The sequence below is a fragment of the Amphiura filiformis genome, chromosome 17 (genome assembly GCF_039555335.1).
Source record: "Amphiura filiformis chromosome 17, Afil_fr2py, whole genome shotgun sequence".
Lineage (NCBI taxonomy): Eukaryota > Metazoa > Echinodermata > Ophiuroidea > Amphilepidida > Amphiuridae > Amphiura > Amphiura filiformis.
In genome coordinates, this window is record NC_092644.1 from 23,303,785 (window position 1) to 23,316,626 (window position 12,842).

General features: G+C 34.7%; 1 protein-coding gene across 1 annotated transcript in view; it reads right to left on the reverse strand.

The window, feature by feature from the left end:
* Positions 1-5,436: 5,436 nt before the first annotated feature.
* The window catches only part of LOC140137073 (uncharacterized), a 37,909-nt gene continuing 30,503 nt past the window's right edge, over positions 5,437-12,842 (reverse strand). The window contains exons 8-11 of the mRNA XM_072158731.1: positions 12,099-12,250; positions 10,909-11,039; positions 9,858-9,982; positions 5,437-5,591 (exon numbers count right to left, since the gene is read on the reverse strand). Of these exons, the coding sequence (XP_072014832.1) occupies positions 5,437-5,591; positions 9,858-9,982; positions 10,909-11,039; positions 12,099-12,250 (563 nt within the window). The remainder of the gene's footprint in view (positions 5,592-9,857; positions 9,983-10,908; positions 11,040-12,098; positions 12,251-12,842) is intronic.

The following is a 12,842-nucleotide window of genomic DNA, read 5'->3' on the forward strand; positions in this document are numbered from 1 at the left end:
TCTAAGCATATCAATTTTACAGTTCAATTCTCCAAGAACGGTCACAATGTTGAGGTGAGCAATTCGAAGACCTTTGGCTTGTTGAACACAATCTAGCCAGTCCGTAGCTTCGTTGGCATCGTAGCATGATGTTGGATTTAAATTTAGGTTAGGCGCAGGCAAGTCACAATTGAGGACCGATGTCCCTACATTACATGTAGGCCTTATGTTAGAGTCAGAATTGTTCTTGTTTCGCTTACGCATAAATGGTTCTTCTTTCTGCGAGTTGGACGACTAGCATTAAGTTCAAGGTCTTTGATCTTCTGCCAATCATTAATAGGCAAGCGATAAGTTCCGTTCAAGTTGAAAAGGGCTTCACGACTATAAGTAATTATATGTTGCTTACTACTACCTGCAGAGGTTGGAGTGCCAGAATATGTATTTACTGACTCACTATTGTCATTGAAAGGGCCGGGGTTGGGATTGATATCACCGGAAAGTAGAAGCCGGTAACGGAAGGTGGCGCTTGAGTTTGAGTTATAGGCAAGGTTTCTTCCAACAAACCGTTTCTCAGTCCATGACTGAGTAGTAGATTTCTTAACAGCACTGTTTATGATAAATGTAGTAAACTGATCACTTTGATATTCATTGATGAAACAACACAATAGCAAGGTAAGTTGAATCACTGCCATAATAGAGATGAAGTGTCCTTGAGGAGGATTACTCTGGGCATGCATGGTCACCCGATATGATGAGCAATTCAAGGCTCTGTTGTATACATGTGTATAGCCTATACATGTATATTACTGTATATTATAGTCTCAAAGTTATACAAGAGTACATAAAAACGCTAAAAAACTCACAAATCCACTTGTAAATATCACATATAAAATGTCCAGTAGATGCTAGATGTTATCTGTAATCAATTATGTAATGATAATGGGTTATTCTAGTTGAAAGCAATACACTCCACAGGTATAAAGACACCGGATGTGTAGATTTCAAATGGAGTCTATTCCGGTAACCCCATTTGATATTCAGACTCCCTGTATGGAAGATTAAGTTCAGACCAAGTTAACTAGAACAAATTATTTTTCTTCCCTTGGTTTTTGCTGAATGTTGTATTTGAATCACATCAAGACCATAAACCATGCAAATGGCAAAATCTGACATTTTTTTTACCCAATGGGCACTACTCGCTGCAGCTTCTGAGAACAATATTGATTGGTTTCAAAGAGGGCTATATTATGTATTGAGCCCATCAGAGATGTAGTAAGAATAGTTAGTAGGACTGATGGGGATTGCTAAAAGATATATAACCTCTATTTTGATTGGTTACTCAGATGATTATATCATGTAATTAACCAATTTGGGGGTATAGTAAAGAAAGGCAGTAGTGCCCATGGGGTTAAAATGAAAGTAGGATTAATGAAAGTACATACATAATGTCTAAGTTGGAAGCCATGGTTAATATTTCAATGTTGTTTTTCATCATTTTTATTGCAATGTAACTGACTCTAGCTTTTCGCTATTGGCAATGTAACTGATTAGCTTTTAACTATGGGCTAATGTTCATTCTCAGTTTAAAAGTAATTTTTATTGTACTTGGCTTGGCAAAGTAAATTTCACACTTTCAAACTGAACATTCCCATTTACCTTTCACAATTGGTTTGAAATTCTGACAAGATTATAACTGCACATAATGTTGAAGATAATATTTCAAAAATTAAATTGGACTATTCCATTTAAAATCCACACTACCCCTGTGGAAGATTTAGCTAAAGTCTTCCACAGAGGGAGTATGAGTTTCAAATAGAATAGAGAGTTGGGCAACTTCCATTTGAAATACTCACTCCAGTTGTGGAAGATATAGAAAAAGCCATAGTACAGGGGGAGTATGGGTTTCAAAATGATTAACTCTGGCCAATTACATTTGAAAAACATACTCCATACTGCATACTTTCAGAAGGAAAAAAAGACATCAAAGCAAAAATAAGAATGACAGAAATCATTTTAATATAAAATTGGGTTTTGGAAATGGGACCAAAGTTTGAAAAAGGATGAAGATGCAAAGAAAAATATTGTTCAACTTTGGGGCCGGCTTCTGTCATGTTTGTTACATAGCATTTGTTGGTACATAGCACGAGAAAGAACAGTTTAACCCACACAATGTAGATAGCTTTAAGCTGAATTTATACTCGATCACTTGTGCAGAAAAGCGATTCTCACACATGCTCAGTGTTTGTTCCGTTTTCAGAGCGTCAAATCGCCGAGGCAAAAACAACATCGCTTTTGAAAGTTGAAAAAATCTCAACTTTCGAGCGATATCGCTTGACATGTGAATGCATCAACCAATCATTATTTCCTATCAACTGGATCTATTATTTTGCTAATTAATTTACCTCTCTTTTTTATTAACTTTCCGTAATGAATTAAATTCAAAACAATCACTATCGCCGTGATAAGTATAAATGCAAAAGCAACAAGCGATGCATCGCAAAATTCGCCGATTGTCCATCACTTTCAAAAAGCGATGCATCGCCATCGCTCAGCGATCAAGCATAAATTCAGCTTTATATTAAAATGAACTCATAAAACAAAACCCGGCTACTTACATCTTTGACATATATAGGGAAATGGAGTGGCACAAGGGACATCATACCAAACATAAGCAAATATACCACACGTGTCGCCATCATAGTCAGGTTCTTCATAACCCCAAGCTCTGTGAACAAATTAAGAATATGGTCAATTAAGGGATCTGGAATGAGCGTTTTGACAGTATTTTTTGTGGGACATGAGAGCACATGAGACATATCAAATTGCATGCTAAATACGAAGAATGTCTTTCTGATATCAAATAATTTTCATTTCTTGAAATTCACGATATAATACAAATTTTATGACAAATTATTAAAATTTAATATTTTTCACATTTTTGATATATAACAGTCCTCAAAGTAAATTTTATAAATCTAATGGTGTATTCTTAAAGTGTATGTAGCTGGGAGGAAAAGCCGACGATCAATTGAAAATTTGGACCTTTCATATTGAGGATATGGATTTTTTTCCCAAAAGACCTAATTTTTTTGGCATTTTGGGAAAAAATCCATATCTTCAATCTAAAGGTCAAAATTTTCAATTGATCGTCGGCTTTTCATCCCACCTACATACACTTTAAGTATTAATCATCAGATTGATAAAGTTTACTTCGAGTACTGTTAAATATCAAAAATATCAATTTTTAATCATTTGCCATAAAATGTGTATTACATTGCAAATTTCAAAAAATAAAAATTATGTGATATCAGAAAGACATTCTTCGCATTCAGAATGCAATTCGATATGTCTGATGTGCTCTAATGTCCCACAATAAATACTGTCCAAATGTTCATACCCCGCCCGTTAATGTCACCAATATTTTGACCTGGTTTAACATCACAAATATATTGCAAAGATGCTGTATTGTTCCTGATATTAACACCCTGGGCGCATGACATTTTTCGAAAGGGAGGCATTTATTAGAAGCATACATATTTTCAATGAAGCACAAATAGCGTAATATCAGTAAATGTCACAAATTATATTTTTAATTCATTTTTTATTGATTCTGTTTTTATTCTGGTAATCTCTTTCAATACTTTTAAATGTACTGATCTTCCAAGTTGTCCAGATCAGACAATATAATTACAAAATCAAAAATGCAAGAAAAACAATAATCAGGGGTGTGTTTCAAAGCTTGTGAAATATCCTTAAAGTAGTAGAAGACCCAGAAAAATAGTGCGAAATTGGACTAAAATACCCCAAAACGGTATAAATTGTGTAAATTGTGGCCACAAAAAATCCTGAAATCAGGAAAAATCCTAAAGAATCACACCCTGAATGATACAAAATGAGGATATGGGGTTTAAAAGACAAGTTTGATTCCTATAGGCTATGTACATTTAGTTTCTAGAGCTCTTTTGCTGCATTTTTATATGAGAAATCCAGAAAAATTATACTTTCAAGTAAAAAATGAATGACAAAATTGTTCAAAAGTTTTCTCGTACATTTTGTTTAACAGCAATATGAAATATGTTGTTGCCCCATTTACATTTTTCACCAGAACAAACTTATCTCCTGGGGCTCAAACTCACAGCAACATGTACACTAATGCACAGAAGTTTAACACATTGATTGAGCTAACTTGAATGCTATCTATGGATCGAAATACATAGGGTTTATTATCAAAGACCAAATTAAAAAGACTAGTTTGCGTCTGACGTCAGGGCAAGGCGTGACGTGATTGGTTGCTGACCTGCGCATTACGGCATTTTCACTGTAGTTGACAGGACGTCATACGCAAACTAGTCTTTTTAATTCGGTCTCAAATTATAGTGCAACAAGGCCCTATCTTTAATAGCTGCCTTATAAACATTTGACAATTTCAGCATTGTATATTGTACACATATTGCACATGGCAGCTATTGCAGATGGCGCCTTCTTTGAAATTCATATAAATACATATATCTTACTGAAATGCATTATCTATTGCGTATCCATTCACTCCCATGTAAACATTTTGATATTCAAATATTTGCTTAGGTACACCAGATGCATCCCAGTACCAATCGTCTGAATTTGGAGAGATCAGACCAAACCAAAAGGGAGGTGGTGCTCCAGCTAAATAAAAACCAAAGAATTGCTAAAATGAAAAGAAATACAAGAAAAATAGAAGAGAATCAATCAAAATTGGCTCCAAATTACAGTATTTCAAAAACATACAAACATACAACGATCAGGCCAAGAAAAAAAGGAAGAAATTTGTTTGTCCTCAATCAACTAACCGTGACTTTGAAAAACAGGAAAAGGTTTTGGACATTTTGGAAATCCCAGAAAAAATGTGTTTTTATTCTTCAGAATTTTGACATCATGAATAATAATATAACACAAGAAGTTTTTGTTCTTTACGTTTCTTCACACTTCTTCATTGTTTCAAAACAGGAATGAAGTGATACAGTAGTTAAATATGCCTTTTTTTCTTTTTTGTCAAATTTTATAATTTGAGGTATTATGTGTAAAATATTTGTAAAAGGTTTTCCATCAGACAAATTGCAACCGTATTTGTGGAGGACAAATAAAAAAAGTGATTATATGCGCTAACAACCTAAAAGCAAAAGAAAATTTGATGTATAGTCCTATTTTTTCACAATTTTAAAACCTTTTCATAATTCTTCCGCTTTTTTTTTCTTAATAATTCTTTTTGCCGCCCCTTCTTCCCCGCCCATTCTTTTTTGCCGCCCTCTGGTTTTACCCCGGGGGGCTCGCACCCCAAAGCCCCCCCCTCAAAATACGCGCATGATGCCTTGTTGTTCCACTTAAAATGCTATCTCCTGTGTTATATCAGGTGATAGAGACATAGCAGGGTACATTTATTACATTACATTACCCTTAAAAACTTAACTATATTTCACCGATTCAACTTACATTAATATAGGTTGAATTGATAGTGGCCAGCTCCCCTCTCAATGCATCTCCCTGACAAGCAGATCTAGCATCTGCATAATTGGCAGCAGTAGTTGAAACATAGTAACATGTAGTCCCAAACAACACCCAACCAGTATCACATTGAGCTATAAGTAGTGAGCAGAATTTATGGCAAAGAATTAATAATAAAGTATGTATGTAATGCCTATTCGTCTAAAAGACTCTCAAGACACAATAATCGTCTGCTATCTTTGGTCCTGGTTGATAGTCTGTGAAACTGTGTACTTTTCTATTGCTTGAACAGCACGACCGAATCAAATCAATCAAAATTGGTAAAATACACAACAAAATTTGCCATTTATAGTCCAGTCAAAAGTGGGTTTTGACTCACCACTAATTGCAACAGAATTTTTTTCACTGCTATGAATGTCAGAGATGTCCCCTGAACAGCATACAAAAAGTATACTAAAATATACTTGGTGGAAATGTAGTTTTGGGGGAAAAGGTCATACAGGGGTCAAATTTTAAAATCGCTCCAACCATTTTAAAAACTATACCAAATTATTCCTCTAGTCATAAGAATTCAGAAAAAATATAGTTTGCCATATCTGTGATGTATGGTTCTTGAGTTATAACCGAAAAGGTCAAAGGTCAAATGTTGGGTTCAACAGAGGTCAAAAACTAAAAATTGTCTGATTTTAACCAAAATGGTTTCAAATTGTTCAGCTTGCAAACATAATTCATTTAAAGAATATTTGCACTGTTTAGGTTGTTTATTACATGCGTAACATCAAAAACTAGGTCGGGGTCAATAGAGTTCAATTGTCAATGACCTCTTTTACCCTGCTACCTAGGTAACGAAACATCCAAGATATGGCAAACTATTCTTATTTTGGAGTGTTTTTAAAGGACGAACACATTGAGACCATTTTTTAAGGAAATCGGAGCATTTTTTCAAAGTTGACCCACGTGAAGCCCAAAATTTGACCTTTGATCTTTTTGCTTATAACTTGAGAATGGTACATCACAGATATGACAAACTATACTTTTTCTGAATCCTTAAGACTAGAGAAATGCTTTGGTATAGTTTTAAAAAGATTAAAGCAATTTTGAAATTTGACCCTGTATGACCTTTTCCCGCCCAAAAACTACCTTTCCACCAAGTATATTTTAGTATATTTTGGTATGATGTTAAGGGGACATCTCTAAACTGCATTAAAGTGAAAAAATTCTGTTGCAATTAGTGGGTGAGTGACACCACTTATTTGTTTAGATTGACTGGACTATTAGAATTAAAGGCCCATTCAGTGATCCCAGCGAAAGTGTAAAAAAATAAGATTGTGTATAAATTGCCTAAAAGTGAAGGATAAGTCATTAAAGTTGGCATGTATTTTTTTTAATGAAAAATTTGGCAAAAACAGCAGTATTGACAAAGTTGAAGCTCTGTTGCAAATTGTCTTATTTTGTCTTTAATATACCACTTTCGAACTTAACTACTAGCAGACTATGTTAGCACATCTATGACACTAACAAAGGTGCTAAAATCTGAATTTTCATGATTTTTACAATCATGCAGATGAGCAAATCACTGAATGGGTCAATATTGGAACATTTCCATAAATTATTTTTATTTTGACTGCAAATCTATGTTTTGTTTCCACATATTTGCTGACTTTAACAGCTTAATGAATGCATAATCACAATATTTTGCATTTGAGCATATTTTCTCACCAATTTGCTTCAACTGTCTTTAGTTAATGTAAATCAACTTAATTTAGTGTGATATTTAATTTCGCATGAGGAGGCAACATTAGCGAAATTAAATATCAACAAATTTATAATAGCGTTTGAAATCATGCCGACTAGACATACAGTGCATGGAGCTTCCAACATCCCCGTCTCACACAGTTCACAATACAGCCATGATCATGCAATGGAAAGTTTTTTAGCTGCAGAAGCATCGACTCTCTGTAAAAATATTCAACTTTACTGCCCAATTTATATAGTATTACATGTCAATATAGTATTTTCTATTGTAATATTGGAAACATTTTACCTTGGTTATTAATTTTGGTGCATACTGATGGCATATTTTATGCAAGGTTTCTGCCGGACTGACATCGTTTGCCATAGCGAAGGCCACAGAAAAGTCACAACATGTTTGCTAGTCTTGATCCCAGAAGTCAACAAGATTATTATTTTATTTCCCTATTTTAATTCTGTTATATTTATTTTTTTTTTCTTTTCTCTCCATCTTTCAATTTCATTATAACTTCTGTAGGCAAGTCATAAAACGTTTTTGTTTCACCAAGTAACAGAATTTGTTCAAACTTTACTGCCTCACCAAGTCGCCACCAGCATCTGACCCCCCGACCCGATCTGTATGTGCCAAGTGTCAGTAAATTGAGACTTAGTATAAGACTACGAGCACATCCACGCCAGCCCACAAAACATGTGCTCATCGAACACACCACTCGGTGCCATTCTTCTTGGACTAGTGTCACTATAATAAAGAATTGATGTGTTTTCCTATTTTGTGACTATGGAATATAATACTAGTAGTATATAGTAGGCCTACTCAAACCATGGAAGTGCATGTTTTTAGTCCCAGTGCAGCATGCTCATATTAAGGTATTTTTGCCGTGGAAATTGAAAATAAACATGCATAAGCTTACTGACTTCAAAATTCGGAAGACTTAGAATCATGTCAAAATTTTGAATTCGCGAAATTAAATCTCCGCGAAAATGTTGGCAATCCCCAATTCGCGAAATAAAGTATCCGTGAAATTAAGTTGATTTACAGTATGTGGAAAGAGTGAAATAGTGATTTTTTTTTGTTATGGCCTAAAAAAATTGTTGATTGGCGTAACCCGACCAACCATAAAAGTAGACCTGACCCTATGTTACACCAATCAAACAATTCTAGTAGGCCTGATCAAGAAAATATTGGAGAAAAAATTAAAAATATTACAAGTATCAAAATATCCCAAATTTGGGCATAGACAAATGTTTCTCCCTTTTTCTCCCCATATAGTGACAATCAGTGATCTGAACAATAATTAGTCTTAAAATATTTGTTATATTGTGCTAATAAATTGTGCAGAGCAGATGTGAAAGCAATTTAATAAAAAAACTTGAATTCTTGATATTTACAATATGATGCGCCGCTAGCAGTTGCTCTTGCCAGTCCAATTTTTGACCTTCAGGTCGACATTGCCGTTCTAGCAATAAGCACTTTTCTTTATTGATTGATAGTAAAAATAACAATTTTAAAAAGAGATAATTGTGTCACATTCTCGCTTGAATCAACCATATTGATATAAAATTGGATTGATTTAGCCCATATTTATTGGTCGAGCTATGAGTTTTAAAATATTGGATGAGACATAGTCGAGTCCAATATTTTACAACTCATAGCGATTCAATAAATATTGAGTGTAAAGCATCAATTTTATCATTCTTATGGGTTGGATCCAATATTTTCACACACTTGGATCTATCAAAAGATAATAATGAAAGATAATGATAATAAGAGACAGCGATTTAAGGGGTGGGGTATGAACGTTTGGACAGTATTTTTTGTGGGACATTAGAGCACATCAGACATATCGAATAGCATTCTGAATAAGAAGAATGTCATTCTGATATCAAATAATTTTGATTTTTTGAAATTCGCAATGTAATACACATTTTATGGCAAATCATTAAAAATTGATATTTTTGATATTTAACAGTACTTGAAGTAAACTTTATAAATCCGATCATTTATACTTATCGTGTATGTAGGTGGGATGAAAAGCCGACGATCAATTGAAAATTTTGACCTTTCAGTATTGAAGATATGGATTTTTTCCCAAAACACCAAAAAAAAAAATTAGGTCATTTTGGGAAAAAAATCCATATCTTCAATATGAAAGGTCAAAATTTTCCATTGATCGTCGGCTTTTCCTCCCAGCTACATACACTTTAAGAATATATCATTAGATTTATAAAATTTACTTTGAGGACTGTTATATATCAAAAATTTGAAAAATATCAAATTTTTATAATTTGTCATAAAATTTGTATTATATCGTGATTTTCAAAAAATGAAAATTATTTGATATCAGAAAGACATGCTTCGTATTCAGAATGCAATTCGATACATCTGAGGTGCTCTCATGTTCCATAAAAAATACTGTCGAAACGCTCAAAACGCTCATTCCAGATCCCTTAATAGGAGAGAGAGAGGGCTAAAAAGAGAAAGAACAGAGGGAGGGAGAGAGACCGGCTGGACAGGACAAAAGACAGGGATATCACAAGAGAGAAAGAGGGGGAGGGAGAAAAAAAAAGGGGAGGAAGAGAGAATAAAAGGAAAAAGATAGATCCAATTCTTCAAACAAATAATTTATTATAGAAACAATTTTACTTACGAACTTGACAAACATATCTCTCTGTAGAAGCACCACAATTGTCTTCAAACCACTGAAAGTTACTGTTGCCATTCATCCTAATACAACCTGTACCAGCTCCAACAGGTTGACCCCCAGCCCAATCTCTGATGGTTAAACAAAATATCAGGGGTATCAGTGAGTGACCACATGTATGACAACAAACCTGGAAGCTGAAAACAGCCAGCAAAAAAGCTGACATTTGGAATGTACTTAAAAGTTGAAATCAGCTTTTTAGTCTTCTTTCTTCAAATTTATTTCTGTTACATCAATTATTATAAAAATAGTTTTTAAAGCCAACTGATTATAATTTTGATCTACAAAACAAAAACAACCATCTGTCTTTTGTTAAATATGCCCTTTTGCTTTTTTTTCATGTTTTCTTTTTTAATGTTTTTGTCTCCTGCGTGTTTGTTGTGTATTGTAGGCTTTTAATTCAGTGTCACTATTGGATCTTTGTCCAGCTTTGTCACCCCAATTTATTTCTTAACCCCATGAGAACTACCTGCCCATTGGCCAAAAAGAAGTTTTCATTATCAATTGGCCCAATCAGCAACATTGTTAGAATAATTTCACCACGCCAAAAAAATGGGGTGAATTATTTGCAAAGCTCCATTCTGATTGGTGATTAAAGTGAAAATATCATGAAATTGACCAATCAAAGGCAATGTTAGATCGGCAGGTAATGAAAAACAATATAGCATTTACGATAGTCTGGCAAATTACATTTCTTGTTTTGCTTGTCTGTTTGTTATAAACGCATTGGCAAAACACAAAATAATATGTTGTTCCTGCAAAATTATGCAAACTGCACATACAACAGTCTTGTATTAGGCTATTCCAATTGAAAACCATACACCCCCTATGGGAGACATAACCTTAATCTCCCACAAAGGGGGTGTGAATATGAAATGGGTCGAGTCACCCATTCAGGTAACCTCATTTGAAATTCACACTCCCTGTGCAGGAGATTAAGGTCATGCCTTCTATCGGGGGTGTATGGATTTCAACCAATTCTAGCGATGATACTTACGTATACACATCAAACACTGTTGGCGTATATCCCGCCCAGTACCAGTTGCTTGTACCCGCACCTGCATCAGTCAATCCAATCCAATAGTTCATAGTATTAGTTGAAACACTCAGCCATTCCTTCAGAAAATCCTGTAAAATACAAACATAACTCACCAGTTCATTATTAAGGCCTATTCAGTGTTCCCAGCGAAAGTGTGAAAACGAGCAAATCAATGAATAGGCATTTAGTTAACTCCAACTTCCTACTGGTGGTTTGGGTTGAGATCAGTAGGGTGTTAGAATATGGCGTTAGTACATAGTGATGTATGTTGAAGTCCTCACAGTCATGTAAGTTTGTTCTCGTAAAAAATTAAGATAACATGAAATTCACTAGAAAAGAAACTAACTCTTTATTGTTTCAGGTTACCCGCAAACTCAGGGAGGTGATGTAGATTAAGGTTAATTGGACCATAGTGATCAGTGATAATTATATTATTATTATTATTATTATTATTATTATTATTATTATTATTATTATTATTATTATTATTATTATAATAACAACAATAACAATAACAACAAACAACAACAACAACAACAACAACAACAACAACAACAACAACAACAACAACAACAACAACAACAACAACAACAACAACAACAACAACAATAACAATAATAATAATGGCAGTGTGAACATCGGTCAGCATAAATTCCTCCATGCGTAAGGCGTAAATCTAATGATTTACTCCTGACAAAAGTCATGGTGAACTAGGTGTAATCTCCACCAGGCATATTTTGCAATGTGAACGCTGCTACGCCTGGCACCCCGTGTAAATATGAACATCGCGTATGCATTCTACTTACATTACAATCGCAATAATTAAACAATGTGAGCCTTGTTTCTTTCAAAATCTCGGGATTTTGTCGCAACTACAGTACATAAAGCTTGATGTTTGCAGGGTATGTTTACTAAAGTACATTAGTCTTTTTGAGAGTATGGTGAACACAATAGGAGGGCGCTGCACGAAGTGGGTAAAGTCTTTTGAATTTGCAGGGTTTTACCCAACTTGAAGACTGCCCTCCTTATGTGAACGCCATACTTCGAAAAGGCTAGTTACAATCATGTACAAACAGTATTTTGAAAAAAACATGGAGGACATCCTCCGTAGCAAATGTAGTAAAGTAGTTTGTACACAAAATCTTTACCTCGACTGCTGGTACAGTAACATACACTAAGTTACCACCATAGGATTGGCAATCAGCACTGGCATCATTCCATGTCATTGGTGTCGTCCCAACAAAGTAGCAAGCACTACCAAAGTAATGCCAATCTCGACGATTTCTTGGGCACAGGTAATCTATCATAAACAAAAAACAAACAACCAAAATTTATGATAAATCATGTTCGATTGCAGCATTTTTAATAACACAAACATTCAAAATTCACATGTGATGTGATGTGGTCAAGTCAGATGAGTTATTTTAATATTTAAATCAGAAGTCTTAAAGCTCATCCGATGTATCATGTTGAAAATCTGATGCAGAATGCTTTAAATCTGATGCAGATGCAAAAAACTCTTTACCAAATGCATTCACATACTGGTACGGGGGACAAGATTAAATTATATATAACAGTGAAGAAATTTTGGGTAGATATATCATAGACCATAGAATTAGAGAAGGAAGGACTCCCTATACCGCCACATACAATCGCGCCGTCACCTATGCGGAGAAAATTGGGGGTATTCGGGTCCTTGCCGAGTGTGCGGAGACGAACGAAAACAATTCTGCATCTCATCTGAAGCGCCTTGGTACTCGCGTGCAGGTCGCATAAAGTGTGTCTTTCAAATACGCCCTTCATCCATGTCGCGATTGCATGACAATGAATGCCTCGAGTGCATTCCAAGGGAAACTGAATACTCCCAATTTTCGCTCCATGCCTGTATCAAG